This window comes from Anabrus simplex, chromosome 11 (assembly GCF_040414725.1).
Source record: "Anabrus simplex isolate iqAnaSimp1 chromosome 11, ASM4041472v1, whole genome shotgun sequence".
NCBI lineage: Eukaryota > Metazoa > Arthropoda > Insecta > Orthoptera > Tettigoniidae > Anabrus > Anabrus simplex.
In genome coordinates this window covers 60,074,259-60,102,186 of record NC_090275.1, presented here as the reverse complement: position 1 = coordinate 60,102,186, position 27,928 = coordinate 60,074,259, and the positions used below count along the sequence as shown (strand labels likewise).

Here is a 27,928-nt window from a genome sequence, read left to right as displayed (position 1 = left end):
CGTTCACCCCGCGACCTTCTTACGCCTGTGCATTCCACTGCATCCCGGAAATATAATAATAATAATAATAATAATAATAATAATAATAATAATAATAATAATAATAATATGTAGCATAACTTATAAAATCAATTACTTATAGTCCTATGTATTATAAAATATTTAGCATAAATAATAATGACAATTCTTCTCTTTCTCTTCTTAGTAGACGGAGGACTCCTTTCTTATTTACCTAAGTTACTAGACCTTGACAAGTTCTCTGTTTATCACTGCTGGATGTGAGGCAGTATAACAGACGGTTCATAAAGGAGATTACCCTAGTGTTTACCAGGTAAATGGGTCGCAGTGTTTGTCACGTCTGGGTACAGTGGAACACAATGGAGCAGTGGAAAGATCGAGTGGCCGTGATTACAGGCGCTAGTGCGGGCATTGGCCGCAGTGTGGCAGTAGCTCTGCTTGAGGCTGGTCTCATTGTAGTCGCTATAGACGAAAGACCGGACCTTCTGAAGGTAAACTGGTTAATCGTTAAAATTTAGATGAATTTTAACTACTTAATTAATTGGCATAATGCATGTTAAAACGGGTGAGTAAAAAGGGTTTATATCAGTGGCAGATGGTGAACCTTCATATAGGAGCGTCATGTTATAGTTTAAATACGTACATGGATTATATAAATCTAAAATACATATACACTATGTCATCAGTTTTGTCAAATTTAGGGAAATTTCTCTTGGACGAGGGAAAAAATCACTTTTTTCTAGCGCCTGACTTTCAGGGGCCGTCATCGGCCAAGTTCGTCCATGATCGTCGAGGCAGGATATTTCGTCACACCTTCCCCCTGCTTCAGCTTTTCAAAACTAAGAATTTTCAATTTCCTCGAGTTCATACTGTATTGTGAAGAGAATTACAGGCTCAGTGATATAACTGAACACTCACACTGCCATTGCGTGCTCAATTTGTAATCGGTTCTAATGCTACTTATTTCTAACATCTTAAAGCGAAAATAAAGAGCTAATGTTATTATGAAACACGTACATCTACTTACAGATATTAATATTACCATATATTGTTATGATGGAGGCCCATATCATATTTTAGACGAAGAAGTGACTTGTAAATATTTTTTTCACCTGAATGTTTCGTCTCAAAATGACGATTCAAGTTTTTCCATAATTAAAGGATTTTAGAACATACTGAACTCGCCAAGTTATCGATTACTACTTTAGAATTAATTAATACACTAGCTTAATAAATAATTTTATTCAAAATTCTCAAAGAAAAAGCTCAATTCCACGTTTTAACAAATTTTGCCGGACTACCGCAAGCTACATATTACTGATTGAGAGAAGCATCTTTTCGCGCGGGATCTTCGAGAATGCAAACACTACAAGAAAGAGAAGAAATTCTTGTCTATAATTAAAAGCTGTACGGGTAGAACATACAGGGCACATGCAGTTATTCTTGACTATTCTAGAATTAAGTAATACACTAGTTTAATTGGTTTCACTCCAAGATTCGCAGAGAATCAATATTGTGAGTGGGACTTGTGACACGATGCGTTCGACACCGAATATACCCGATGACGGTTCCTGAGTGTCAGGCTCTAGACGGAAGTGGAAAAATCGTCGAAGTAAAGGAAACCTGGCAAAAAAAAGAGGAAAAGAAGGTAAAATGTCTAAAAAACTTGGGAAGGTACCCGCATTTTAAATAATACATAAACACTTTGCAACTTCTTCTTAATTCCTTTTACTCCGGTGTGGAGCGTAGGACACATGTTTGAGCTCTCCATTTGACCCTGTTCGTTGCCCTTTCTTTTTTTCTTCCTCCTACCGTTCTCGGGCACAGTTTACTTGTGACCGGGGGCTCTCTCGTTACAACAGGCTTCTTATCAAAGAAACTTAGCCATGTATATTTCTCTTTTTTTCAAGAGGATTACCTGCTACCGTTCAAGGTCACAGTTTACTTGTGACCGGGGTTCTCTCGTTACAACAGGCTTCTTATCAAAGAAACGTAGCCATGTATATTTCTCTTTTTTTCAAAAGGACTACCTGCTTCCGTTCTCGGTCACAGTTTATTTGTGACCGGGGTTCTCTCGTTACAACAGGCTTCTTATCAAAGAAACGTAGCCATGTATATTTCTCTTTTTTCAAGAGCTCTACCTGCTACCGTTCTCGGTCACAGTTTACTTGTGACCGGGGCTCTCTCGTTACAACAGGCTTCTTATCAAAGAAACATAGCCATGTATATTTCTCTTTTTTCAAGAGGACTACCTGCACCGTTCTCGGTCACAGTTTGCTTGTGACCGAGGCTCTCTCTTTACAGCAGGTCTCTTCTCCAAGAAACATAATGCGGAAGATGTAGGTTCGAACCCCATTGTCGGCAACCTTGAGGATGGTTTTCCGTGGTTTCCCATTTTCACACCAGGATAATGCTGGGTTTGTACCTTAATTAATGTCAAGGCCGCTTTCTTTTCACTCCTAGGCCATTCCCATCCCATTGTCGCCATAAGACCTGTCTGTGTTGGTGCGACGTAAAACAAATTGTTGCAAGAAACATAGTCATGTAACTTTCTTTTTTCCTAGAGGACTACCTGTTAACCTTCTCGGTCACGGGATTCCAGGGATGTCTTAGCGTCAGTATTTTTTTCAGATAGTAAGTCAAATGTGCACAAAGTTTAGTTGAGAGCCATGCTAGACGATAACAAATACATCCATAATCTCGATCATTTTTGACATGTTATTTTTCAGGCCTTCGTACCCTTCCCCCCACCTTTCATTTCGTTGGTGGATGAACTTGGACTTTTAAATGGCACTATTCATCTCAGCAACCCCAAAAACTGTGGGTTCGACCCTATGGGTGCTAGGAGTGTGATATCTCCAAAGTATTTTGGTTTCTAGATGATAATTCATATACACTATGTACCAAGCTTAGTTGAAATTGCTCCTTGCGTACCAGAACTATGTTGGAACTTACATACATATATCTAGGCAATATTTGACTTTAGGATTACTCAGTGTTGACAGAACTTAGAGACCTTTCAATGCTTGATAACTCATTTTTAGGTAATTTCGGAGAGAATAAAGAAAAAGATGCAAATTTGTCCAGTAGAATGACAGGACGGACTGGACAAAATAGTTTTTAGTATTTCTTTAATATTTAGATAACTAGGGCCCGGATGTTTATGCAGGAATAGGTTAGAATGCAAACTTACTGAAGCGAGTAGTAAGTAGGGTCTATCCGCACGACGGTAATGCTACGAGGTTTGCATAAACATTAGGGGTTCGGCCGATTAGAACCCCTAGAAGTTATGTTACTCCCACTACATTACGTTAGAGCGGGCTAGTCGACATTTCCTACTAACAAAATTATTTGGTAACACAATTATTTAGTAGGAAATGTCGACTAGCCCGCTCTAACGTAATGTAGTGGAAGTAACATAAATTCTAGGGGTTCTAATGGGCCGAACACCTAATGTATGTTTATACAAACCTCATAGCACTACCGTCGTGCGGATAGACTCTACTTATTATTCGCTTCAGTGAGTTTGCATTCTAACCTATTACTGCATAAACATCCGGGCCCTATAGATAACTAAGGAGCGATCAAGTTGTCAAATTACTTGTTGCAGTGCCCTGAATTAAGTAATAAGTAGTAAGATAAAAATTAAATTAGTTCCATCGCTTATGCAATATAAGTTACACTGGAGACCTCTTTTTCATCCATACAAATTTTATGCATACTTCGCCAAAGATTTTCCAAAGGATTTCCTTTCCTTGGTTTTCTAAATGTTTAGCTAGTGATCTGCCTCCAATGAACACGGTTTCTGATGCGTACAATGCGTATTCTTCTTCTTTCTTCGTAACGCCCATTCTAGGAGCGCGTTTGGACTTGTTCGTTGGCCTGATGGTTTGCGCCTTCTTATCCTCACAAAATCTCTTAATAACTGCACGGTGTTGCATCTTACGTTGAGTGGACCACTTTCTACCTGCTTTCCTTTTAGGTTCCTGCACGAAATTGTGCCTGACTACTATTGTACTAAAGGCTCCACAATCTTCCATGATATCGTCCGTGATATTATTTATTTCTTGCAGCTCCGACTTAGTTTCTGAGAGCCAATTTATTTTGACCTTCTATGAGTTGATTATTTTAAATAATCTTTCGATGAGTTTGTCGCTGTCCATTCTACGTGGCCATAGAATTTTAGGCGTCTCTTGCGTACGACATCAGAGAACCTGTCAGATAATAAGTAGAGGTCCACTGTTTTCCTCTTAATCCATATTCCTTCCGTGGTTTCCCATTTTCACACCAGGCAAATGCTGGGGCTGTACCTTAATTAAGGCCACGGCCGCTTCCTTCCAACTCCTTGTCCTTTCCTATCCCATCGTCGCCATAAGACCTATCTGTGTCGGTGCGACGTAAAGCCCCTAGCAAAAAATCCATATTCTACTTTCGCTCGTGGAACCATAAGTTTTCCGGAGAATTTTTCCTTACTTGCTTTTCTTCTTCTTCTTCTTCTTCTTCTTCTTCTTCTCCTGCATCTGTTTACCCTCCAGGGTCGCTTTTTCCCTCGGACGCAGCGAGGGATCCCACCTCTGCCGCCCCAAGGGCAGTGTCTTGGAGCTTCAGACTCTGGGTCGGGATACAACTGGGGAGGATGATCAGTACCTCGCCCAGGCGGCCTCACCTGCTATGCTGAACAAGGGCCTTGCGGAGGGATGGGAAGATTGTAAGGGATAGACAAGGAATAGGGAAGGAAGCGGTCGTGGCCTTAAGTTAGATACCATCCCGGCATTTGCCTGGAGGAGAAGTGGGAAACCACGGAAAATCACTTCCAGGATGGCTAAGGTGGGAATCGATCCCACTTCTACTCAGTTGACCTCCCGAGGCTGGGTGGACCCCGTTCCAGCACTCGTACCACTTTTCAAATTTTGTGGCAGAGCCGGGAATCGAACCCGGGCCTCCGGGGGTGGCAGCTAATCACACTAACCATTACACCACAGAGGCGGAATTCTCGCTTTTCAATTTCTATAATTTTAGAGTGACCGCTAAAGGATACTAATGCATATTATTATTATTATTATTATTATTATTATTATTATTATTATTGAACAAATGAAAACCTGCAACCTGTTTTTCCAGTCATTGACCGGGTCAGGGATGGAATGAATGAAGCAGATATAGGCTATGAGTACGATGGGGTCGCCACTCTCAAAGTGATTTATTAATGGCTGATAGATGCTATGAAATGAGAATGGAGAGTGTTGCTGGAATGAAATATGACAGGGAAAACCGGAGTACCCGGAGAAAAACCTGTCCCGCCTCCGCTTTGTCCAGCACAAATCTCACATGGAGTGACCGGGATTTGAACCACGGTATCCAGCGGTGAGAGGCCGACGCGCTGCCGTCTGAGCCACGGAGGCTCTATTATTTGTCATTATTATTATTATTATTATTATTATTATTATTATTATTATTATTATTATTATTATTATTATTATTATTATTATTATTCAGAAAGTGCAATAAGAAAATGAGAATATTAGATGAATATATTAATCAAGTATATCAGTTTATCATTTTCAGAATTTCGCCGAATTCTACAGTGTCAGTCATTCTGGGCGCTTCCATATTCGTCGGTGTGACGTAAGCGATGACGATGAAACAGTTGCTGTCTTCCAGTGGGTGGAGCGGACACTAGGTGGTGTTGATGTTCTCATAAATAACGCCTCGGTTGAAGGATCCGTCTCACTGTTAGGTATGTATTTTATGATTTTTAAAAATGTTAGGGTCTGTTAATAGGACTCTCCTGTCATTGTGGGCGATAGAATACAGTACATCGACGGTATCCCCCTGCCTGCAGTAAAAGGGCGACTTAAAGGGAGGGTTAGTTGACCACATTGAGTTGCTTCCACTTACTTGTGCCAGGCTCCTCACTTTCATCTTTCCTATCCGACCTCTCTTGGTCAACTTTCGTTTTTTTCCGACACCCACAGTGTTAGTTTCCGAGGTCCAGGAAATCTTTCGTTTTCACTTCCTTCGTGGCCCTTCACTTCTTTTGCCGTCCGGCTCTGGTTAGTGTGCTGGTTTTTGGTCCAGGGTATCTCGGGTTTGATTTCCGGCCAGGTCAGGAATTTTTATCTTCATTAGATAATTCCGATGGCTTGGGGTCGGGGAGTGTGTGCCGTATTGAGCATTAGAATTCAACACAGGTAAGGCCCCATCCTCACAGATGCGCAGTTCACCTATACGGCGTCATCTCGAAAGACGTGCGCCAGACTTGTTCGGAGGCCACATACCATTATTCTTATTCTTATTATTTTGATTCGTTATGCCCAACTAAGGGGCACCGTTTGGACTTATTAGCACTTTTTGTTTTGTTTTTCTTCTCTTCCCAATATTTCTTCATTCTCTCGCTGTTTTCCTTTTTTACATTGTTCAGTCCATCTGTATTTAGTCGATGGGCTTCACAGAAAATTTGTGTTTGTGCATTAAGGTTCTGAATTTTATTATATCCTAAATTGTTTCTTCATTAATGCCAATTTCAATTAGGTCTTCTGTGATTTCTTTTATAAAATCATTGTCACTTTTTCATTGATAAGGCTAAGTTTAAAATTTTAATTGCGAGCCTGTTATTATCCATTCTATATAAGTGATCATAAAATTAAAATCGCCGTTTACTGATGGTATCTGTGCGTATCTGTGGTATCTGTGAGTTTTTTGTAACTTGATAGATTTCATGCGATTTCTTTTTGATCCAAAATTCCATTTTAGCATTTTGGTTCTATGATATTTCCTGTGGATTTTCCTTTCATTTTTCGATCATCTTTATTCGAGATTGACCATCAATTATAATAGTTTGAAATGCATAACATGTTTCTGTTTTAGTTACTGTCTTATAATGTCGTAATTTTTCCCTTTTTATATAGTTATTTTATTGTAACTGTTCCAAGTAATTCTATAATTCCTCAAAGTGTCTGACCTATTCCTTTTCCTCTCCGATTAGTGTTATTAGAAGATGGTTGCCCAGTTGTTGTTCCACTTAAAACAATAATCACTACCACCACCTCTATTAACAGGATGCATTCATAGCTAATGGATAATTATATTACAGTATCATGGCAATATTTTTTCAATGTATCACTGTAGGAGCAGTTCTTCAAAACGTCGCACAGTAATTTGTTCTCTCTTTCGATCCTGTGAGAGGTTGCACTCATAGGTGAGATCCTTCTAACGAAAGATGCATTGCTTGTTTTGCTTGTTTATTACCTGCATTCATTATCTGTAACCCCTTGGTGGCACTTTACCCAGTTTTAGGCAGGCAAGCAGTTCTTATGGAGCCTGCTAAACTTGTATCTCTTGCTAATATTGCTGCGTCGACTGTAGAAGCATATTTCTCTTCACAGATGGTGAGGTCTCCGAATGGCGAAATCTTCTGGATGTTAATGTGGTGGCCCTCAATCTGTGTACGAGGGAGGCAGTACGGTCTATGAGACGTCGAGACGCCCACGGTCATATAATACACATCAACAGGTAAAAGTGTAGAATCACTAAGTTCGTGGACTGCATATCTAATAGTTGCGTGCATACAGATTAAACAGAAATACGGTCCCTGCTGTGAAAGGTAGTTGAATGTCGGCGGCGGAACTTTAGAATATCGTAGTTTGAGCAACGTGCAGATTTCAAGTTCTGAAAAAAATGAGGAGAATTTGCTATTGAAACGTTCGAGATGATCAATTCGAAATTTCCCGAATCACCATGACGGGAAAAGGACACGAAAAGGCTGGTCAAAAGACTATGTGATCCTTGGACAGTTAGCGCCAGTTCACGAAAATATTGACTGCAGTACGTACACAGATGTACACTGCGTTGCCTACACTGTAGGCGCCAGTCCAAGATGTTATTGACTGTATATAGTACGCCGAGGTGCCTACACTGTAGGCACCAGTCCACGAACTTATTGACTGTAATAGTATGTCTTCCGTTTTACTAGTGATTTAATATCCTGCGCTGCTGCTAGGCTGGAGCAGCACTTGTGGGCACATCCTCCGATGAGGATGTCTTGTTAAGGGAACTACGGGCCGAATTCATAGACAGCACTTATACATAAGTGCCCTTTATAAGCCAGGTTTCGTTTCATATTACCTACTTAAATGTCCTACTTATTGCTATTAGTAGCCCACCCACACACACTTAAGTGACTCACTTATGTTGCAGCAAGATGGAGGATAATGATTTTGTTCAATATGTTCCATTTCATTCAGTGAATGCTTTCCGTGCACACAGTAGAGATGAAAAATCCTTTCGAAATGTAATGTGAACAACAATTTGAAGAAGGTTTCGTTTCAGTAAAGTGACAGTTATGAATATTCTTGTTCCGTTCATACGGTTATGAATATTCTTATTCCGTTCATTGAGAGAGTGAACATAACCTCTAGAGGACTCATGTTAATGCCACCTCTTAATTTCAGGTTATTATAATTATTATTACCATCATCATTATTTCGCTTAATTAATAGGAAACGTGTTACAAGTTGATAAGTTATCAAGACTGTAGGCCTATAGAACAGTAAAAAACAATACTGAGTTATAATATAAATGAACCTGTGAACGTGTGAACCACCATTTATTTTAAGGTTGATTTGTGCTAATTATATCAGGATATTCAACCAATCGTTTTCCGGATTATATCAGAAGTTTTATCAGAACATACTATTTACATTTTATTGGGACAGTAATTAGGCCTATTACATCGTAAGAGATACGGATATGTTTGTCAAATCATTGGATGAATATTTGTATAGGTTAGAGTATCTGGATAGCTATAAACATATTATATTAGGAAAAGAATTCGACTCTGGGCATTTTGGTAGTTTGCATTTTCCACAACAAGTTTGTGCCACGTCATTCATATTCTGATGAGAAACTGCGTCACTCTGCTTGTTCTATATTATGTGTTTGTAAGACACAAGTTGTTGCAGGTGCCGTCCCAGCCCGCTGTTTTGTTATCGATTCTGATAACCAAATACAAAACAGACGACCTTTTTGACCTTAAAAATGGCAACAAATGTCGCGCGATGTCCTTCGATAAACAAAACACAATAGATCATCCCACTATTCGCTAGCCAGAACAATACGATCCAGGAAGCATGAGTATAATATACCCTACAGCATTGACACATCTCCAGTGAAACTTAACAGTGAGTGTGCTTTTTAAGTGCTGACTATGAATTCGGCCCTACGTGTTAATATGGTGTTGTGCGTCGTGTGTGAGTTTCAGAAATGTTGGAGACACCGCAAACAACCTGTCCCTAAATCAAGGAAAATTACCAATTTAACATTAAGGGGTTTAATACGAGTGAATACAAATTTCAGAAAATATTCATGATCTCTACCATTACTTGAGGCTTTTTTTTATTTGCACCACATGAACGAAATTACTCACCGTTTTCTTACAATTTGAAATTTTTTGATACAGTAGATTAGTACCGGCTCTTTTTAAATTTGCTGCCTATATGATGTAGTGAAATTGACAGATATCTCCGGAAAAAACTCAAAAGTGAGAAAAGAATTCACGCACACCGTGACGTTCCTCAAAGATCACAGTCTTCCCAAAAGTAAAAATGGACCTTTTTTTACTCATATTAAAGGCAAAGGGTTTTTTCTTAAGGATGAGCCACCATGAGTATAGCCGGGTTTATAAAAAATAAAATTTTAATTTTATTAACTAGACTAGAGAATTTGTTAGTATGTGTTCACCATCAACCCATTCAGTCTGATAATTAAATATTATCTTGATTCCTTCTCTAGAATAGTTACGTCTTAAGAATTCTACAAAATTTCAGGTGAATCATCAAATTAAATTATGAAATATGAAGTCATAAAATAGCTTAATTCTTTGTTTATTTACTGAGGAATGCAACTCGAACAACAAACGTCATACAATTTAGAGGGCAAAGTTGTTCTCTTCGCAAAAGTGCAAATGTCGAATAAAGAACTGCTCGGAATCTTTTCCAGGAAAATGAATGCGGAGACGAAGTAAAATGTAAGATATCAGATGATCTTAAAAGTAAAAGTGAAGATATCGTAACGTATACAGCCTCTTTAAATCCCTCAACCCAGTCGAGAGTAGAACTCAGGTTTCCGAGGACCAAAGTTAAAGGTGCTGACCACTCAGATACGTAGCAGGAATTTGTCGGTGAGAACTCAGCATTTAAAGCCCCTAATCCAACGATGGTCTTCTGCAATCAGGCCATTTATTATACTACTATATTGGCTGATCGGCGGCTTGTGTTACACACACTGGTCTTATGGCTAGAGGCAGGATGTTTGGCAGACAAAAAAGCCACTGAAATCGTGTTTGATGATTGTTTAAACTAGTTTCGCACAGTTCACAGAATAGGACTGAAAACTAATTTTAACGAGTTTACTTACTTCGTTTTTTATGTTGCCAGTTCTTTAGGCACTATGGAAATATAGTAACGTGGTGAGAATTGTAAACATGCAACATGGGAGCATTAAATTCTAAAAGATTTATTAATTACTACCAATTTCTTACGCGCTACACAGCCACGTCAGGACCTCAACTTGCACTACACAGTACGCACAATTACACCAGTCTGCATTCTCTCTGCTCTGATTACTCAGTCACACTAGTAGTTCCACAGTTATTTACATATTCGCTATCACAACCACTTAGTTCACAGATCACACCCAGCACAGTCTCACAATCCTGTGCGTCGTACACTGTCCGTTCACTCACAACAGACTGTGTTCACCGTCTCTTGCTGACTTTCCTCACACTACGCCAGAGACATACACACGTTCATTCCCAGCAGTTGGACACTATAAACTCAATGCCTCAATGACAGACAGAATAGAATGAACTCTCGCTTCACGGATAGAACTGCATTCGTTGCACTGACTCCTCATTTCGAACTGAACTAAACCATTCCAGCTCGTCCGGCCCCCCTCATATAGGGAGAATGGCCCTTCCAGATACTTCGAGAAAGGAGAACCCCGTGGAGTACTCTCGAATACGGATGATCTGGGTTCCACTTTCCAGGTCTTTCTCCCACCGTCGAGAGGCCTCCAGTGAGATAACAGAGTGGTAGCTGAGAACCTGGCCTTGCTTGCCTATCTCGTTCCCGACAGGTTGTTGCGATGACGAGTGTGCGGAGCCCAAACCCGGTGATCTAATTTGTGGCCAGGCTAACAGTATCAAGAAGACAGCACCAAACACTGATCGCACAACTTGGAGAAATACCAGCTTTCTGTGGATGAAGAAAGCGAACTCATTGGGCTGAGAGGAAACGTTGGCATTTTACTGCTGTCCTTAGTTAAGTGGTGTGAGTAAGGATATTAAAGATAGTGTTAACCTCTACCTGCCCAAATTCTCATGAACATAGGTAATTCAAATTCCTTCCCAATCCTCCTGTAATAACAATAAGTATGGAAAGAGACAGATGCTGAGTTCATTTTTCTCTAAGAAAGATTGCAGGTAACCTTGCCAGATCTACAAGTAATATTTCGGAAGGTACAGTTCAAAATTTCGGAATATTTAGTCAGAGCTTCGGAAGATATTTATAAATATGTCAATTTGTATTATTTTATTGAAAATTAAATTATTATAGTTCATAAAATTAAACATTGGGTGATAATTCAGTCGATCATTCATCTGAGGGTATTCCTTTCTGATGATGGTGATCGTTGTTCAAAGGGGCCCAACACCTAGGCCATCACCTTCCTCCCCTTCCACTTGCACCTTTCCTTCGTAGGTGTAGTCGGACGCAGAGAAACAAGTTCGAAATTCTAGCAGAATTTTACTCTTCGATAGTGCCTGGGAATTATGTGAGAGATCATGCATGGATATCCCAGCTCATATGACTGTCATATTAGACTGGTTACTGCATATGCGGGGAAACCCGTACCATTCTCGTACACCGAATTCTCTTAAAACTGATAGCAAATGAAAGGAAGGTGGTGGTGATTATTGTCTTAAGAGGAAGTCAAACTAGGCAACAATCCCCTATGAACACTAATTAGAAGGAAAATGAAACAAGTCCGATTCGTCGAACAATGAAGGGGTCGAAAAAAGAAACAGAAGGGCCAGAAAGGGCATGAAAGTGAAAGACTCCCTCGAAAACCTAACAGGGTCGGGGTCGGAAAATAAAAATAGTTGACCAAGGGAGGTTGAGTAGGATAGATGAAATTCAATAGCCTCACACATAAAAGTGGAAACAATGCCAGATCTCACTTTGAATGCATTAAAATGAAAATTCCAGCATTGCCACTTTAGAATCCTAATTTCAAAAACATTATGCCTCAAAAAAATTAAGTTGATTCTTTTGTAATTTTTTTTCCATTATTGTAATTCAAATACCCTTTGTAAAGTCTCTTTAAAAACAAAAACCATAGGCTAGCTATATTTTATCGCAGGTTTGAATTATTAAGTTTATTTCAAGAAGAAACGTGTAATTTTATGTTATTTCTTAAAATATTTAACAACATTATAACATTTGAGCGGTTTCAGCTATAGTATTTCTCCTTGTACTAAATCATTGTATTGTAATGTACATTATTGCCTAATTAACAGAAAAATGAAATAGAAAGAAGTAAAAAAACAGCAGCAATTACACTGATATCAAGAGGTGGTCTTCAAATATTTTATTACACTAGATTATTATTATTATTATTATTATTATTATTATTATTATTATTATTATTATTATTATTATTATTATTAAATTATATGGGTATATATTTAGAACGGATGAGAAGAGACTAACGAAAAGGATTTTCACAATACTAGACAGCAGACCTAAAGTGTCGGACAAATGGCTCAGGGAGGTGAGAAAGGATCTCAAACAGGTGGGACTAAATTCAGACGATATCTCAAACCGAACAAAGTTTAGGTCTGTGACCGACAAATTCCAGGGATACCATGACGAACCAAAACTTAACCGTGGGTGGATGGAAGAAAGAAGACAGGCTGCCAGAGAAAGGATGCTAAAGTTTTGGGCTGTGAAGAAGGCTTCCAGAAACATGTAACTGTTACCTAATGTGCTCTCTAATGGCCGTAAACGAATATATTATTATTATTATTATTATTATTATTATTATTATTATTATTATTATTATTATTATTATTATTATTATTATTATTATTATTATTATTATTATTGATGATACCGAAAACCGATTTTTAATTTCAGTAATGATAATAAAGTAAACGCAATATATCGCTTTTTTTGCAATTTGCTTTACGTGGCATTGACACAGATATGTCTAATGGCGACGATAGGATAGGAAAGACCTAGGAGTGGAAAGGAAGTGGCCGTGGCCACATCCCTAGCATTTTCCTGGTGTGAAAATGGGAAACCAAGGAAAATCATCCCCAGGATTGCTGACAGAGGGGTTCGAACCCACTATCTCCCGGATGCAAGCTCACAGCGACGCGCCCTTAACCGCACAGTCAACGTGCCCGGTCACAATATAACATTCAGTGGTGGTGGTTAAATCGAGGACCAAAAAGTTGTAATCAACCACCGGTACCAACATTAATAATTTTTAATAGCAATTGTCTGGCTCTCATGACAATTTACTGCACTTTCCCCGAATTCGAAGAAGTATTTGTACTCAAACATCGACAAGTACTTCAGTAATTCGTTCATTTAAAAATGCTAAATACAGTTTTGACAGTCCAAAATTGAAGTGAGAAAAGAATATTTCCCTATTTTGTCGAGTCGTGTTCATACGCCTACTATAGCACTTATAATTCATGTGGTAATTAATTCAAAATATCTTTCTTTTTACCATTTATTTAGATATCCATCCGATCCCAGCCACCACTTCTTTGGCGCCGCCCGCCTTCTGGTCAAAGCTCTTACAGAAGGACTAAGACAGGAACTAAGAGACTGTGGATCTCATATTAGAATAACTGTAAGTATATCTAGAAGTTATCTCAAGGTTATAAGAAATAGTCAAACATAGGAGCTAGCTGGCAGTGAATCCCAGAATAGCTGTAAGCGTATTTAGAAGTCACCTGTCGGTTATATTAGACAGTCTGAGTTAGGACCTAGCAGCAGTGGTTCTCACATTATAGTAACGGTAAATTTATCTGGACGATATCTGAAGGCTATAACAGAGAAACTAAGAATAAGTTCACAGACAATGATTCATAGGATAACTGTAAGTATATCTAGAAGTTATTCTAAAGGCTTAACAGAGAGACTAACGCAGGTGTTCCTGCAGCGGTTCCTGCATTACAGTATCTTGACGTTATTTGAAGACTTTACCTAATGTTCACTGGCAGTGTTTGCCACATTAAAATTTGTCTGGACTTTATCTGAAGATACTATTTGAAAGATCGAGATAAAAGTTCGTACACAGTAGTATTCCCATTACAGTAATTTATCTGGACCTTATATGAATGCTATAACGAAGAGGAACATACAGACAGTATTCTAAAAATATATTGGACTGTGGACGTTAGCTCAAAGTTCTAATGGACGAAATGATGTAGGAATTCACAAACAGTATTCTTATATTACAGTAACAATAAGATTGTGTGTTACGTCAAGATACTATCAGAAAGACGCATATGTAAATTCGTAGGCAGCGTTTGTTTCTCATAATGACTGTAAGTTTATCTGGATGTTACCTGAAGGTTTTAACGGTGAGAGTGGAATAGTACTCTGATCATTAAATTGGACTGTTAGTTTATCTGGATGTTACATGAAGGTTTCAAAAGTGATAGTGGAATAGCAGATAGTATCCTGACATTAAATTGTACTGTTAGTTTATCTGGATGTTACATGAAAGTTTCAAAAGTGAGAGTGGAATAGCAGATAGTATCCTGACATTAAATTCGACTGTTAGTTTGTCTGGATGTTACATGAAGGTTTCAAAAGTGAGAGTGGAATAGCAGATAGTATCCTGATATTAAATTGTACTGTTAGTTTATCTGGATGTTACATGAAGGTTTAAAAAGTGAGAGTGGAATAGCAGATAGTATCCTGACATTAAATTGTACTGTTAGTTTATCTGGATGTTACATGAAGGTTTAAAAAGTGAGAGTGGAATAGCAGATAGTATCCTGACATTAAATTGTACTGTTAGTTTATCTGTATGTTACATGAAGGTTTCAAAAGTGAGAGTGGAATAGCAGATAGTATCCTGACATTAAATTGTACTGTTAGTTTTTCTGGATGTTGCATGAAGGTTTTGACAGAGAGAGACTAAGTTCGTTGTTCGTAGCAATGCCTCTCACATGACAATAGTTGCAAGTTCTACCGAAGCCATTCAGATTGCAGCTAGTGGCTATAGTCCTTACATTATCGCAATTGTGAGGTAATCTGGAGGTCATCTGTGGGATCTAGCAGAGAAGCTTACAGAGAAGTAAATACACCCTCAAAACTAAACCAAACCACATGGCGCAACATCCCTGGAGGGTCATGGCCTACCAAGCGAACGCTGCTCAGACTGAAGGTCTGCAGATTACGAGATGTCGTGTGGTCAGCACGACGAATCCGAATCCTCTCGGCCGTTATTCTTAGCTTCCTAGACCGGGGCCGCCATCTCACCGTCAGACAACCCCTCAATTGCAATCACATACGCTGAGTCGACCTCGAACCAACACTCAGACTCAGGTAAAATTCCCTGGACTGGCCGGGCATCGAACCCGCGGCCTCCGAGTAAGAAGTACGCACACTAACTCTACAACTAACTCAAAACTAAACACTGAAAGTATTATTATTACTTATATTATTATTCCGAGGGGCTGCCTGGCCGAGAGGGTAAAGGCGTGCTCGGTTCGCCCGGAAGGACGTGGGTTCGAATCCCCGACAGGAAGTCGTAAAATTTAAGAAACGAGATTTCCACTTTCGGAGGTGCATATGGCCCTGAGGTTCACTCAGCCTCCACCAGAAATGAGTACCAGGTTAATTCCTGAGGGCATTCCATTTTCTCTCGTCTGTTATTATTTTATGCTTTTCTTTTCGAATGATCCAACTATGGAGGGCGAAAATTAAATACTGTATTTGCAGCTTAAGTGGTTGTAGCTGATTGTACGTTCCTGAGAGCTCTGTTCCTTGTCCGTATCCTTCTTCATTCTTTGTATGTGTTGTTGTTTACCCTATTTTAATCACTTTCATCTCAATCCTTTCTTGAACTCAATTCGTAGGAAATCTTGTATCACATTTCTAAAAATGTATTTTGAAAACGATATACATTGAAGGTTTATAGTACAGTTCCTCGTCGAGTCAGTGGATTCTTTCTCTGTTCATAATCCTTACGCCTAGTATCTTCCCGAGGATGGCTCTTTTCTTCAACACTAATTTTGCCACTTAAAGAACATCAGGTTTAATTACTGTGTCATAATGCCCAGTTTTTCATAGCGTGATATGGATTTCTTTTGATAAATTTCAATGTATAGGCTGAACACTATACACATTTTTTCTGAGGCTTTTCTCTAAATGTAACAAAAACTTTTCAGTCTGTCAAAAACACAGCAATTACAATATAAATCAGGGCCTCCAAAACGTCCAAAATCTCACGCGTGCAAACAGCGGTACAGAGTTGCTGTGCACGGTGCATCGACCCCGCTCGGCTCGGCTCAAACCAACGCTTCCTCTCTGGGCTACTCGGCTAAGCTCGGCTCAACACGGCTGAACTCAGCTCGGATTTGGAGCGCTACGGAGCAAGTGAGGAAGAGGGAGACAGGGGGGGTGAGACCGAGACAGGCGTGGGGAAAGAGAGAGACAGCGTTATTGCTCCAAATCGAGGAGTGGGAGTCTGCACTCTGGTCAACCAAGCGAAGTCGTCTTTTTTGCACCGTGTACAGTGCATGCACCAGGCGCATGCACCGTGAGAGGCCCTGATATAAATTATAACACTATAAGCATACCTGTAATAACACACAATATTATACAAAGAATGGCATGCTTCGTTCTACAAGAACATCCTCAGATTCTATCAAATCACTTAAAACATGCTTATGCAGGATGTTAGGGGTATACGTGCAGATATTAAGCTAGTCGGCAAAGAAAAATACATCTCACAATATATGCTATGTACTTTTTACCTAGTCCTATTAGTTTTCCCATAACTGAGCGAAACATTTCAGGACCTAATGTGTTTTGAACGGCCCTAGCAGGATACGCCGGTTATGTAATTCTGTCCATGCGTAGTGGAAGTACAGTAGCAGAGTATAGGGCTTGTTGAACCTGTTTCTTATCACAGGCCAACACATGTTGTTGTGCACTTCCCCTAAAGGCTTGGCAAGTAGGAGAGGTTGACTCACGTGCCAGGCCACTTGTTGTACTCGAAAACCGGTCTAGGGTAGTCTGTGTGAAAAGTAGACAGAATTCTTACAGCGACGTCGAAGATCCGTACCAGCACATACATACGAATCAAGTGTTTTTTAGTTGTGTGGGATTTATAAGACGTCAATGGCTTACTCAGTGATCGAAGCTGACAAAATGAAAGGAAATAGTTAATAAGTAAATGAAAAATGGGCGCAACACTTCTGTGCTGTTATTGCGACAGTCTACGATGAATTTCTGACAATAGACAATGCGAGTTGTCTATGCTTATTCATAAACTTTTCAGGTCAATGAAAGGACGGTGTATACTGAAAGAAAAGGCTATAAGTATTCAGTGAAATTGTTATTAATGAGACAAATTTCAAAAACCGTAGTTTCATCCATCGTGAACATTGCTCGATGGAAAAAGAGCTACTGTAGAATTGCCGCCGGGCATTTGTAATAGAAGGCTTATTCTTCTTTTTCCTAATCTGTTTACCCTCCAGGGTTGGTTTTCCCTCGGACTCAGCGAGGGTTCCCACCTCTACCGCCTCAAGAGCAGTGTCCTGGAGCGTGAGACATTGGGTCGGGGGAAACAACTAACAACTGGGGAGAATGACCAGTACCTCGCCCAGGCTGCCTCACCTGCTGTGCTGAACAGGGGCCTTGCGGGGGGATGAGAAAATTGGAAGGGGTAGACAAGGAAGAGGGAAGGAAGCGGCCGTGGCCTTAAGTTAGGTACCACCCCGGCATTTGTCTGGAGAAGTGAGAAACTACGGGAAACCACTTTCAAGATGGCTGAGGTGGGAATCGAACCACCTCTACTCATTTGACCTCCCGAGGCCTAGTGGATCCCGTTCCAGCCCTCGTACCACTTTTCAAATTTCGCGGCAGAGCCGGGAATCGAACCCGGGCATCCGGGGGGTGGCAGCTAATCACACTAACCACTACGCCACAGAGGCGGACAGAAGGCTTATTATTGGACAGTAAGTGCCGATAGGTAGATGAATGTAATTGACCTGTTTAATTAGAACTTCCGTAATAATAATGTTACTACTAATACTACTACTACTACTAATAATAATAATAATAATAATAATAATAATAATAATGTCTTTCCGTTCCTCTAACTAATTTTCGCGGTTTTCGGAGACGCTGAAGTGCCAGAATGTTGTACCGCAGTATTTTTTAATGCAAGTAAATCTGCAGACAGGAGACTGGCGTATTTGAGCACCTTCATATACCACCGAACTGAGCCGCCATCGAACCTGACAAGGTGGGATCAGACCGGCATTAGAGCTTAGAGTAAGTTGGTCGTGCGGTTAGGGGCGCGCAGCTGTGAGCTTGCATTTTGGTGATAGTGGGTTCGAACTCCACTATCGGCAGCCGGGAAGATGGTTTTCCGTAGCTTCCCATTTCCACATCAGGAAAATGCTGGGACTGTAGCGTTATTAATGCCTCGAACGCTTCCTTCCCACTTGTATCCCTTTTCTTTCCCATCGTCGCCGTAAGACCTATTTGTGTCGGTGCGACGTAAAAAAATTTGTAAGTATATGTTTCGGTAATTTCGGAGACATGTCTGCAATTATAAGATTAATAATAATTCGGACTTGTTAAAAGTTCACTATTTTCTTTAGTGTTTTCTGACAGATTACGAGCTACGAAGTTTGAGTGTGGCGATTAACTTTTATTTTCATAATAGATAGTAATAATTGACTAAGACAGTTATTATAATAATATTGCTAGTGAATTTATGGCGGATGCAAGCTGACAGCCGTGCGCTCGTAATCGCACGGCCAATCGCCAGTAATAATAATAATAACAACAATAATAATAATAATAATAAAATTTTACTTGCCAATGGAGACGCGCGGTGTCGGAATTTTGCCCACAGGTATTCTTTAACGTGCCTGTAAATCTAGCGAATTTCATAATCATAAGTCTAGAAGCAGGACACCACGTGAAGCGAGAAACAATATTAATACTCCCTCTCGGTGCAGTGCAAGTCGATTATCGTTTGGATGTAGGCCTTCTGCCGTGTCACAAATTGAACTGCACTAAATTGTACAAACAATCCACAGTTCTAGCCCTTCAGGCAAGCAACTCAATGTTGGAAACATCCTAGGGATATGAGCTGCGAAGTTTAGGTAAATAAAATGTAATAAAGTAATAGAATATATTCTTTATTTATTCCTAAAAATTACAATTCTTTTCTTAAGCATCATTATTAGGTCAATTAGATTGGCAGTTTTGCCTTTTTCTACCACTACGAGCGCTAATGTGAGTAATGCGTTGTTTCACTTAAGCACCACTACGAGCGCTAATGTGAGTAATGCGTTGTTTCACTTAAGCACCACTACGAGCGCTAGTATGACTCAATGAAGAGTTCCACTTAAGCCCTTATAACTACAGTCGGTGTGGACATTTTACAAAAATCAGATAACGCCTGAGGGTATTGAACCAAGAAACACACTACAGAAATAATTATGTAAATAATATAATTTGTCTAGGATATGGATCGAAAAGAAAATGAGTAAATAAACAACAGATTTTAGGCTGTTTATCGGAACTGCCCTTAGGACGGAAATTATTTTTGACATTTGTTTTTTAGGTTGATAGAACTATCAAAGCCTCAAATCTATTCGGGCCCTTTAGCCCCTTACCTTTCGGCACAACTGAGAAAAATGCTTAATTTTACGTCCTTCGTAGTTTGGGGCACATATTTTGTCTGCTAAAAAACTTGACGATATGAACTTTCAAATCATGTATAACACATTATACTTAATTTTTGATGTAATTAAATTATTAGAATATTTAAGTTCAAAACTCCGCAGTTATGTTTTGGATACCCTGTATTTCAACTTAATTTTTGACCTTTTTTATGGTTGAAAGATATTCTGTTGCTGATATATCGTTAGTTATTATTATTATTTTTGTTATTATAACTGGATATGTTGGATATTACTTCTGTTCTTTTTTAGAGTATCTCCCCCGGCCTGGTTGACGACACGTCAGATTCAGATAGAGGTCTTGTCGAAAAGCCCAATTTCTCCGATCAGAACGTCCCATCTGCCGTGTTGTACGTGCTTAAAACTCCTCCACGAGTCCAGGTAAGCATATATAATAAGAAATTAATGAATTAATTTAATAAGTCTTCATATTGATCCCATAGTAATCACCTGTCTGTGTCTATTATATCTTCCTCCCGGAGGCTGTTTGGATCATCTAAAGCCCGAATTTGCAGACAGTAATGAGTCAGAATGGAAACTTACTGAAGTTAGTAACAAGTATACTTACCTGGACAACAGTTTTGCTTTGAGGTTTTAATAAACATTAGGGGCCTCTAGAAGTTATGCTGCTCACACTACATTATGGTTGAGCGAGCTAGACGATATTTCCTTCTTGGCATTCAGTTCTAGTTCAGTGCGTTGATTTCTAATATATTGCTTTTTTTTCCTTAATGTAGTGTAATTTTAATAATTTAAGCGTATCGTGCACAACTGCTATAAGGCAGGATGGGGAGGGAGGTGATTTGCCATTGCATTCGATACAGGTCCGAAGAGTGCTATTGCAGCTTGACTGGTCCTATGAGTATCACCTTTCGTAACATCCAGATACAGTATAGTCGCGACCATCAAATTAGGCGGGTCGGAGAAACTACGCTGTTGCCAAGGTTATGTAGCCATTGGCGAAGAAGTCTAATTGAACACATCATTTCGGAGCGCGAGGCAATTTGTTCTCTGCCAAGCTTCTGATGTTACCTCCTACAATGCTGCAAAACTAATTATACTACAAGCTTCAGAAATGACTGCTGATTTCAGCAGTATAACTATATTCCACATAAATCAATTAAAATAATTTGTAAGAATAAAAACCTGAACTAGTAAATTTAAAACCGTAAAATCATGTATTGTCATTTTCAGTAAGCGGCCATGTTTTTGTTTCCTCAGGCAATTAAATGCTGTTAGCGGAAAAAATGTAGAAAATCGTCTAACTTCCATTTTTTACCTGTAACGTGTTTCCATGAGTTCTTTTAGTTTTTCTGGAAAACGACCCGGAAAGTGGTCATATAACTTTCACTAGCTGAAGTCATTCGGGTCGCGCGCTGCATTAATCTGTATCAGTCTCATAATATTTTAATTTGTTTATGGTTTACAATATAACTTTAATCCTTGAATACTGTATAATGAACTGAGTAATATAGAAAAGAGAACTACTTTAAAGAATGCGTGGACCTGGAGCGGACCGGCTTCGACTTGACAACACTGCACGGTCAGCGTTGCCAAACCGTGCTCGAAGGTAAGCGACTCTCGACCATCTGTCGCTCTACTAATCGGACAACAGCTCCGTTTTCCTCACCCGCCTAATTCAGTGGAAGCAGGTTTAGTTGTGCTATGTTTGTCATTACTCATCACCACCATACCTCAGCAGCTTCCAAACTGCCACAGCCGTAAATGGCACTGCGAATTAGGTGTGCCAAAACACAGTTGCAAAAATATTGCACTAATCAATAAATAACAAGGGCATGGGATCAGACTGATTCCATAAAAATTTACCTTAATGAAGGAACAAGAAACAAAGTCCAGTGGCATTATATAAATATTAACATACTTCTTACAACCAAGTAGATTGGCTATGGAGCCAAGCTCGTCACTTGGGAGACGGGTGAGTTCGAACCCCACAATCACTTTTCCTAAAAATGGCTTCCCATTTTCCCTTCCATGCAAATGCTGGGACAGTTCCTATTCATGGGCCAAACTCAATTTGGCATCCGGTCCTAAAAAGGCAAACACAGATTTTTTAAATGTTTTGCTATACATACAATTATTCAGAATTGCATGACTAATTTTATCATATATAACTTCACAGGTTGGTGAATTTCAACATATAAGTTGTAACTGGACTACGTTAGGAAGATTCCGTTAGATTCATCATCATCATACATTAAGGCTAAGCCTTGTTGCTGCAACCATTTTTCTCTCAATCCTTCTGTTCTCCTCGCCTCCCATCAGTCCTTACATCCCAACAAATTTCTCACATCCTCAAAGTATGTCTTCCTTAGTATTCCTCTTACCTTCTTTTCTAGTATTTTTTCTTCAAAGATCTTTACTTGAAGGTCATTATGCCTCAGGATGTGACCCACAAGTTTTAGCTTCATTTTTTCCACATCCTTTAAGAATCTCCGTTGTTCACTGATTTCCTTTAGAACATCTCAATTCGTCTTTCTTCAGTCCAGCATGTCCTCGTCTTTTTCTTCCAAATTCACATTTCACTAGTTTCCAATCAATCTCTTTCCTTCTTTCAAATAGTCCAGCTCTCACTGCCAGAAAGTAGTGCACTCTAGAGAAAGGATTTATAAATGTCTTTCTAGTTTCTAACCGTTATGGGTATTTATAAAAATATTTATATTTTACTTATTAGCAAGAGCAATTCACCTTTTAATATCCTTGCTGCATCTGTTGTGTTCAGTTATAATGCTTCCTAAGTAACAGAAATGTTGTACTTGTTCTACTTTAGAATGTCCTGTCCTTATGTTTATGTATGTATTTGCCCCCCTGCCATCTTTCAAGTGTAGTTGAATATTTAAAATGTGGGAGAACCCACTGGTGTCCGGCTGGCCATTTTTGTTCTGTACTTAACATCTCTTCAACACGTACTACATGTACGTAATACGACCTAATACATTGAAAGTCTCTTTCGATTAGAATGCGGTCGTGAAAATTCAATATTCATTGGCATGCCCCACAACGGGCGACTTAAACGCACTCTACAGTGTGCTAGCAGCAGTGCCAGACCTGTAGCTCAGATCCTTTCAAACAGACCAAAGATGGCCTAGGCCACCATAGCTCAATTGGTAGAGCAACCGACGCGAAATCGGGAGGTTGTGGGTTCGGATCCCACTGGTGTCCGGCTGGCCATTTTTCTTCTGTACTTAACATCTCTTCAACACGTACTACATGTACGTAATACGACCTAATACGTTGAAAGTCTGTTTCGATTACAAAACTTGTTCTTCACTTAGTCCCTCGCATTTATCTTCCTTTAGTAATGAAAAGGAAGCGCAATATTAGTTCTGATAGTTTACAGATGTTTTCAGAAGAAGCGGAGAGAAACTAATGACCATCCGTGACAAAATTACAGTGTACACAGATGGACATTAAATTTACTAACAACATGAAACCTCATGAAGTCATTAAGGAGTGTACAGTGCGTGTTGAAATGCATGCAGTACTTCTTGCTATCGTGGTGAGGTATGCAGTCTGTATACTGATTTGTCTCCGTGATTAGTCGTTTACGCTTGGCTCGGTCTTCATCAGCACATTCGGCCTCTTTCTATCTTCACAGTCCTGCGTTCTCAAGGAATGTTTTAGAAAGTGTCTTTGTTGGTCTTTCTCGTGCGTGCTCGTGTGGTGTTTTACCTTCAATCACTGCACAGTCATCAAACTACTATGTCAAAGCCTATCACCTATCCACATAATCTGTCGCTTTCTAGTCTGACTCAGCAGCTGTCACCTGTGTTGTGTCCGACTCGTTGGCTGAACGGTCAGCGTACTGGCCTTCGGTTCAGAGGGTCCCGGGTTCGATTCCCGGCCGGGTCGGGGATTTTAACCCTAATTTGTTAATTCCCATGGCACGGGGGCTGGGTGTATGTGTTGTCTTCATCATCATTTCATCCTCATCACGACGCGCACGTCACCTACGGGTGTCAAATAGAAAGACCTGCACCTAGCGAGCCGAACCCGTCCTGGGATATCCCGGCACTAAAAGCCATACGACATTTCATTTCATTACCTGTGTTGTAGTTAGCCTCAACTCGAGAGTAAGTGGGGGGAATTGTGGTGCAGTCAACGGTAGGCAGGCATCGCGTGCCCGCCGGAGACCGATGAGAGAATCTCGCTGTAATAAGCAAACTCATGTCATCGTCGCAAGACGGTGCAGGTTTCAATGTAGAACTACGTTCCTCAACAACAGGTACATGGAAATAAAAATGTTAAGACGCTTTTAGTGTTTGTATGAACGCGTATATTACCGATAGTATTTAACATACGATTGTGCTTAATGTCTCAATTGACAGATAAAAGAGAATGCTATCTATTGCTAAAAAAATGAAAATCTTAAACTTAGTTTTAATGAAATAACGTTTCGAATTAATGCAAAATTCGTTCTAAAGTTGTGACGACCAGGTCAACGAGTTTTACCTGGATCTGAGGGCTGGTTCCAGGTCCACTCAACCTATGTCATTACTAGAGCCCGGATTTTGATGCATTAATAGGTTAGAATGCAAACTTTCTTAAGTGAGTAGCATGCATAGTCTACCTTCACAACGATTGTGCTATGGGGTTTGCATAAACATTAGGGGCACGACCAATCAGAACTCCTATAATGTATGTTACTCCGGCTACATTATGGAAGAGCGGGTGGCTGACACTTCCTAGTAACCAAATTAGTTTGCAATCTAACCCGTTACTGCATAAAAATCCGGGCTTTAGTGATTACAATTGAGGAGCTGTCTCACGGTGAATGGAATCCCGGGTCTAGAAAGCCAAGAGTAATGGCCGAGAGGATTCGTCGTGCTAACTACACTTCTTATTCTTATTCTTATTCTTTATCTGTTTACACTCCAGGGTCTTAAAATGTTCTAAAATATAATCCCTGGGAGGCGCGTTTCGGCCAAAGTTAGCACTGCCCTAGAGGTATAGTTACTCTTTATAAAATCATCATCAGTGTTCTGCCATATGGCAGGTCTTCACATGGCAGCTCTCCACGCAATCCTGTCTCTTGCCACCCTCTTTGTATCCTTATAATTGTATTCTATCCTGATACAGTCCAGCTTCTGATATTTTCTCCGTCCTCTTTGTATTGTACCTTTTTCCATTTACCTTTCCTTCTATAGCCTCTACAAGCAAGCAATCTCTCCTCATCCAATAACCAATTCAACTGTGCTTTTTTCTTCTTGATTACTTTTAATATATTTCTCTCTTCCCCAGCTCTTCTCAAGACTTCTTCATTCTTTACTTTTTCTATCCATTGTATAATTTCCATTCTCTTTCAAGTCCACATCTCAAATGCTTCCAGTCGTCTTTCGTCATCAATGCCCATGTCTCGGCTCCATACAAAGCACTTCACGAATCGCTCCCTCAAGTCTCTATCCATGCCCCCAGACAAAAGTCTCGTCTTCTTAATAAATGCTTGCTTCTCAATCGCAATACACCTTACAACAATTAGTGGAAAATGAAACACTGTCTTAGCCTCACAAACTTAATACTGTTTGGGTTGGAAGAGAAAAAGAATTGACAAACCAAGGTCAGACGAATCTGACACAACTAAATGGAAACAAAACCAGACCCATCAATGGTCCAGTGATTATCTTTCCACAATCATAAACTCTGATCCCCCTGATGGAAGTGAAGGTGGAAAATTTGAGTGAAGGTGATCTCAGGCCTTAATGGACCGTTAAGCTGTTTACGGTGAGAATGATGATAAAATCACAATGATAACAAATCCACGCTCTATTTACCTCACAAGTCTGTCAGCTAAGTAGACTACTCTTTATCTCTATGGCAGAGTTCACGTCCGTGCGTTAGTGACTTCGTGTTTGCCCAACCTGAGGAGATGCAAAGAGAGCATTCCTTCAGCTTGTTATCTGTATTGTCTAAAGCTAAATAGAACCAGATGACATTCACGAGATTTCGGGATAAAAACTGGGGAAATGTACACATATTCCTATAACTTATTTACAGTATGAATCCACTGCATGCCTATAAAAAAAAAAGCTATTTGCCTTCCGCTTGCAACAACAGAATACGTGGAACATTTCCCTAATAATAATAAAATGACTTTTGTAAGAAAGAAGTCAGCTCCTGGACGAAACTACCTTTGCATCGGTCTGTTTTCAGACCAACTTTGCTCCACCGAAGTGGAAGCTGGGTGGAGTCAGAATATCTTATTCATAAGTTAGAACTAACAGACATGAAACTTGCAAGAATGATTGCTGGTACAAACAGGTAGGAACAATGGCAGGAGGGTGTTTGGGATGAGGAGATAAAGGCTAAGTTAGGAATGAACTCGATGGATGAAGCTGTACGCATAAACCGGCTTCGGTGGTGGAGTCATGCGAGGTGAATAGAGGAAGATATGCTAACTAGGATAATAATGGACTCTGTAAAAATGCCGTATGGCTTTTAGTGCCGGGATATCCCAGGAAGGGTTCGGCTCGCCAGGTGCAGGTCTTTCTATTTGACACCCGTAGGTGACCTGCGCGTCGTGATGAGGATGAAATGATGATGAAGACAACACATACACCCAGTCCCCGTGCCATTGGTATTAACCAATTAAGGTTAAAATTCCCGACCCGGCCGGGAATCGAAACCGGGACCCTCTGAACCGAAGGCCAGTACGCTGGCCGTTCAGCCAACGATTCGGACCATGGACTCTGTTATAGAGGGTAAGAGAAGTAGGGAGAGACCAAGACGACCAAGACTCAGTTTCTAATGATTTAAAGACAAGAGGTATAGAACTAAATGAGGACACAGCAGTAGTTACAAATAGAGGATTGTGGAGGCGTTTAGTAAATTCACGGAGTCTTGCAGACTGAACGCTGTAAGGCATAACGGTCTATAATGATGATGTGTGTATGAAGGAAGAGAAATGGATCTCAGTTGGGCGATGTCTGAGTTTTAATTAATTTCGTCGAGTAAACACCAAATGCGTCACCAGAGATTATTTACATACTGACATCGTACGACATGGAGTGTCGCATAGACTTTTTTCCACGCCTTTAAAATCCTTTCTCCTCTGGTGGGTTAGAACCCACGATCTTAGGATTGAGGCCGATACTCTGCCACAAATTCACAGAGGCAATTGCTTTCACCATTTACAGTGTTAGACATAGTTATAGGTAGAATTTGTGTACTTTATGTTGGTGTCAATAAAACCCCATGTCATGCCAATCATGTGTGTCAATTAGTATTTCTCTACCTCCACTATTCCATGAAGTATTGTCTCGTCAAATGTTAACAGACTTTTGGATCACCCTGTATTTCTTAATAAGAATTTATATCCTTCAAACTTGAATTAAAATATATATTCGATTTTCTTTCCCATTCTTACAGGTTCAAGATATAATTTTAAAGCCATCCGGAGAAACAACATGCCTACCATTATGAAGTAAGGTAGATAAAACAAGACGGCATTAGAATTATATTCGTGAAGGGAATTTGTATGAATGTATTAACTGTTCTGTCGTGAACACGATGATGCACGGCGGACCAGTGATAACCAAACTGTCCCCTGTATTTCGACTCTCTCCTCTTACGAGAAATAAATATCTATTGAAACCATCTAGAATGTCTTTCATTATATATGTATCCATAACACAGAGAAATGAAGCATTAGATCAAATAATGAATGGAATGGATTTTAGGCAATAATAGGTTAGAATGCAAACCAATTTGGTTATCAGGAAGTGTCGACTAGCCCGTTCTTCCATTATGTAGCAAAAGTAACATAAACTCTAGGGGTTCTGATGTTCCCCTAAAGTTTATGCAAGACTCGTGACATACCTGTTGTGTAGGGTAGCCTATACTTGTTACCCGCTTCAATAAATTGGCATTCTAACCTATTACCGC

The 27,928-nt window shown here is 39.8% G+C and overlaps 2 protein-coding genes across 2 annotated transcripts in view; one reads left to right on the top strand and one right to left on the bottom strand.

The window, feature by feature from the left end:
• Positions 1 to 27,928, bottom strand: part of LOC136883266 (delta-like protein 1) — a 192,803-nt gene that overhangs the window by 102,362 nt on the left and 62,513 nt on the right. The window lies entirely within an intron of this gene.
• LOC137496902 (farnesol dehydrogenase-like) lies at positions 348 to 27,636 on the top strand. Its single transcript, XM_068229669.1, has 6 exons — positions 348 to 509; positions 5,584 to 5,755; positions 7,404 to 7,530; positions 13,824 to 13,938; positions 20,282 to 20,410; positions 27,413 to 27,636. Exons 1-6 carry the CDS (start codon positions 378 to 380, stop codon positions 27,464 to 27,466), a joined length of 729 nt encoding a protein of 242 aa, XP_068085770.1. The 5' UTR covers positions 348 to 377; the 3' UTR covers positions 27,467 to 27,636.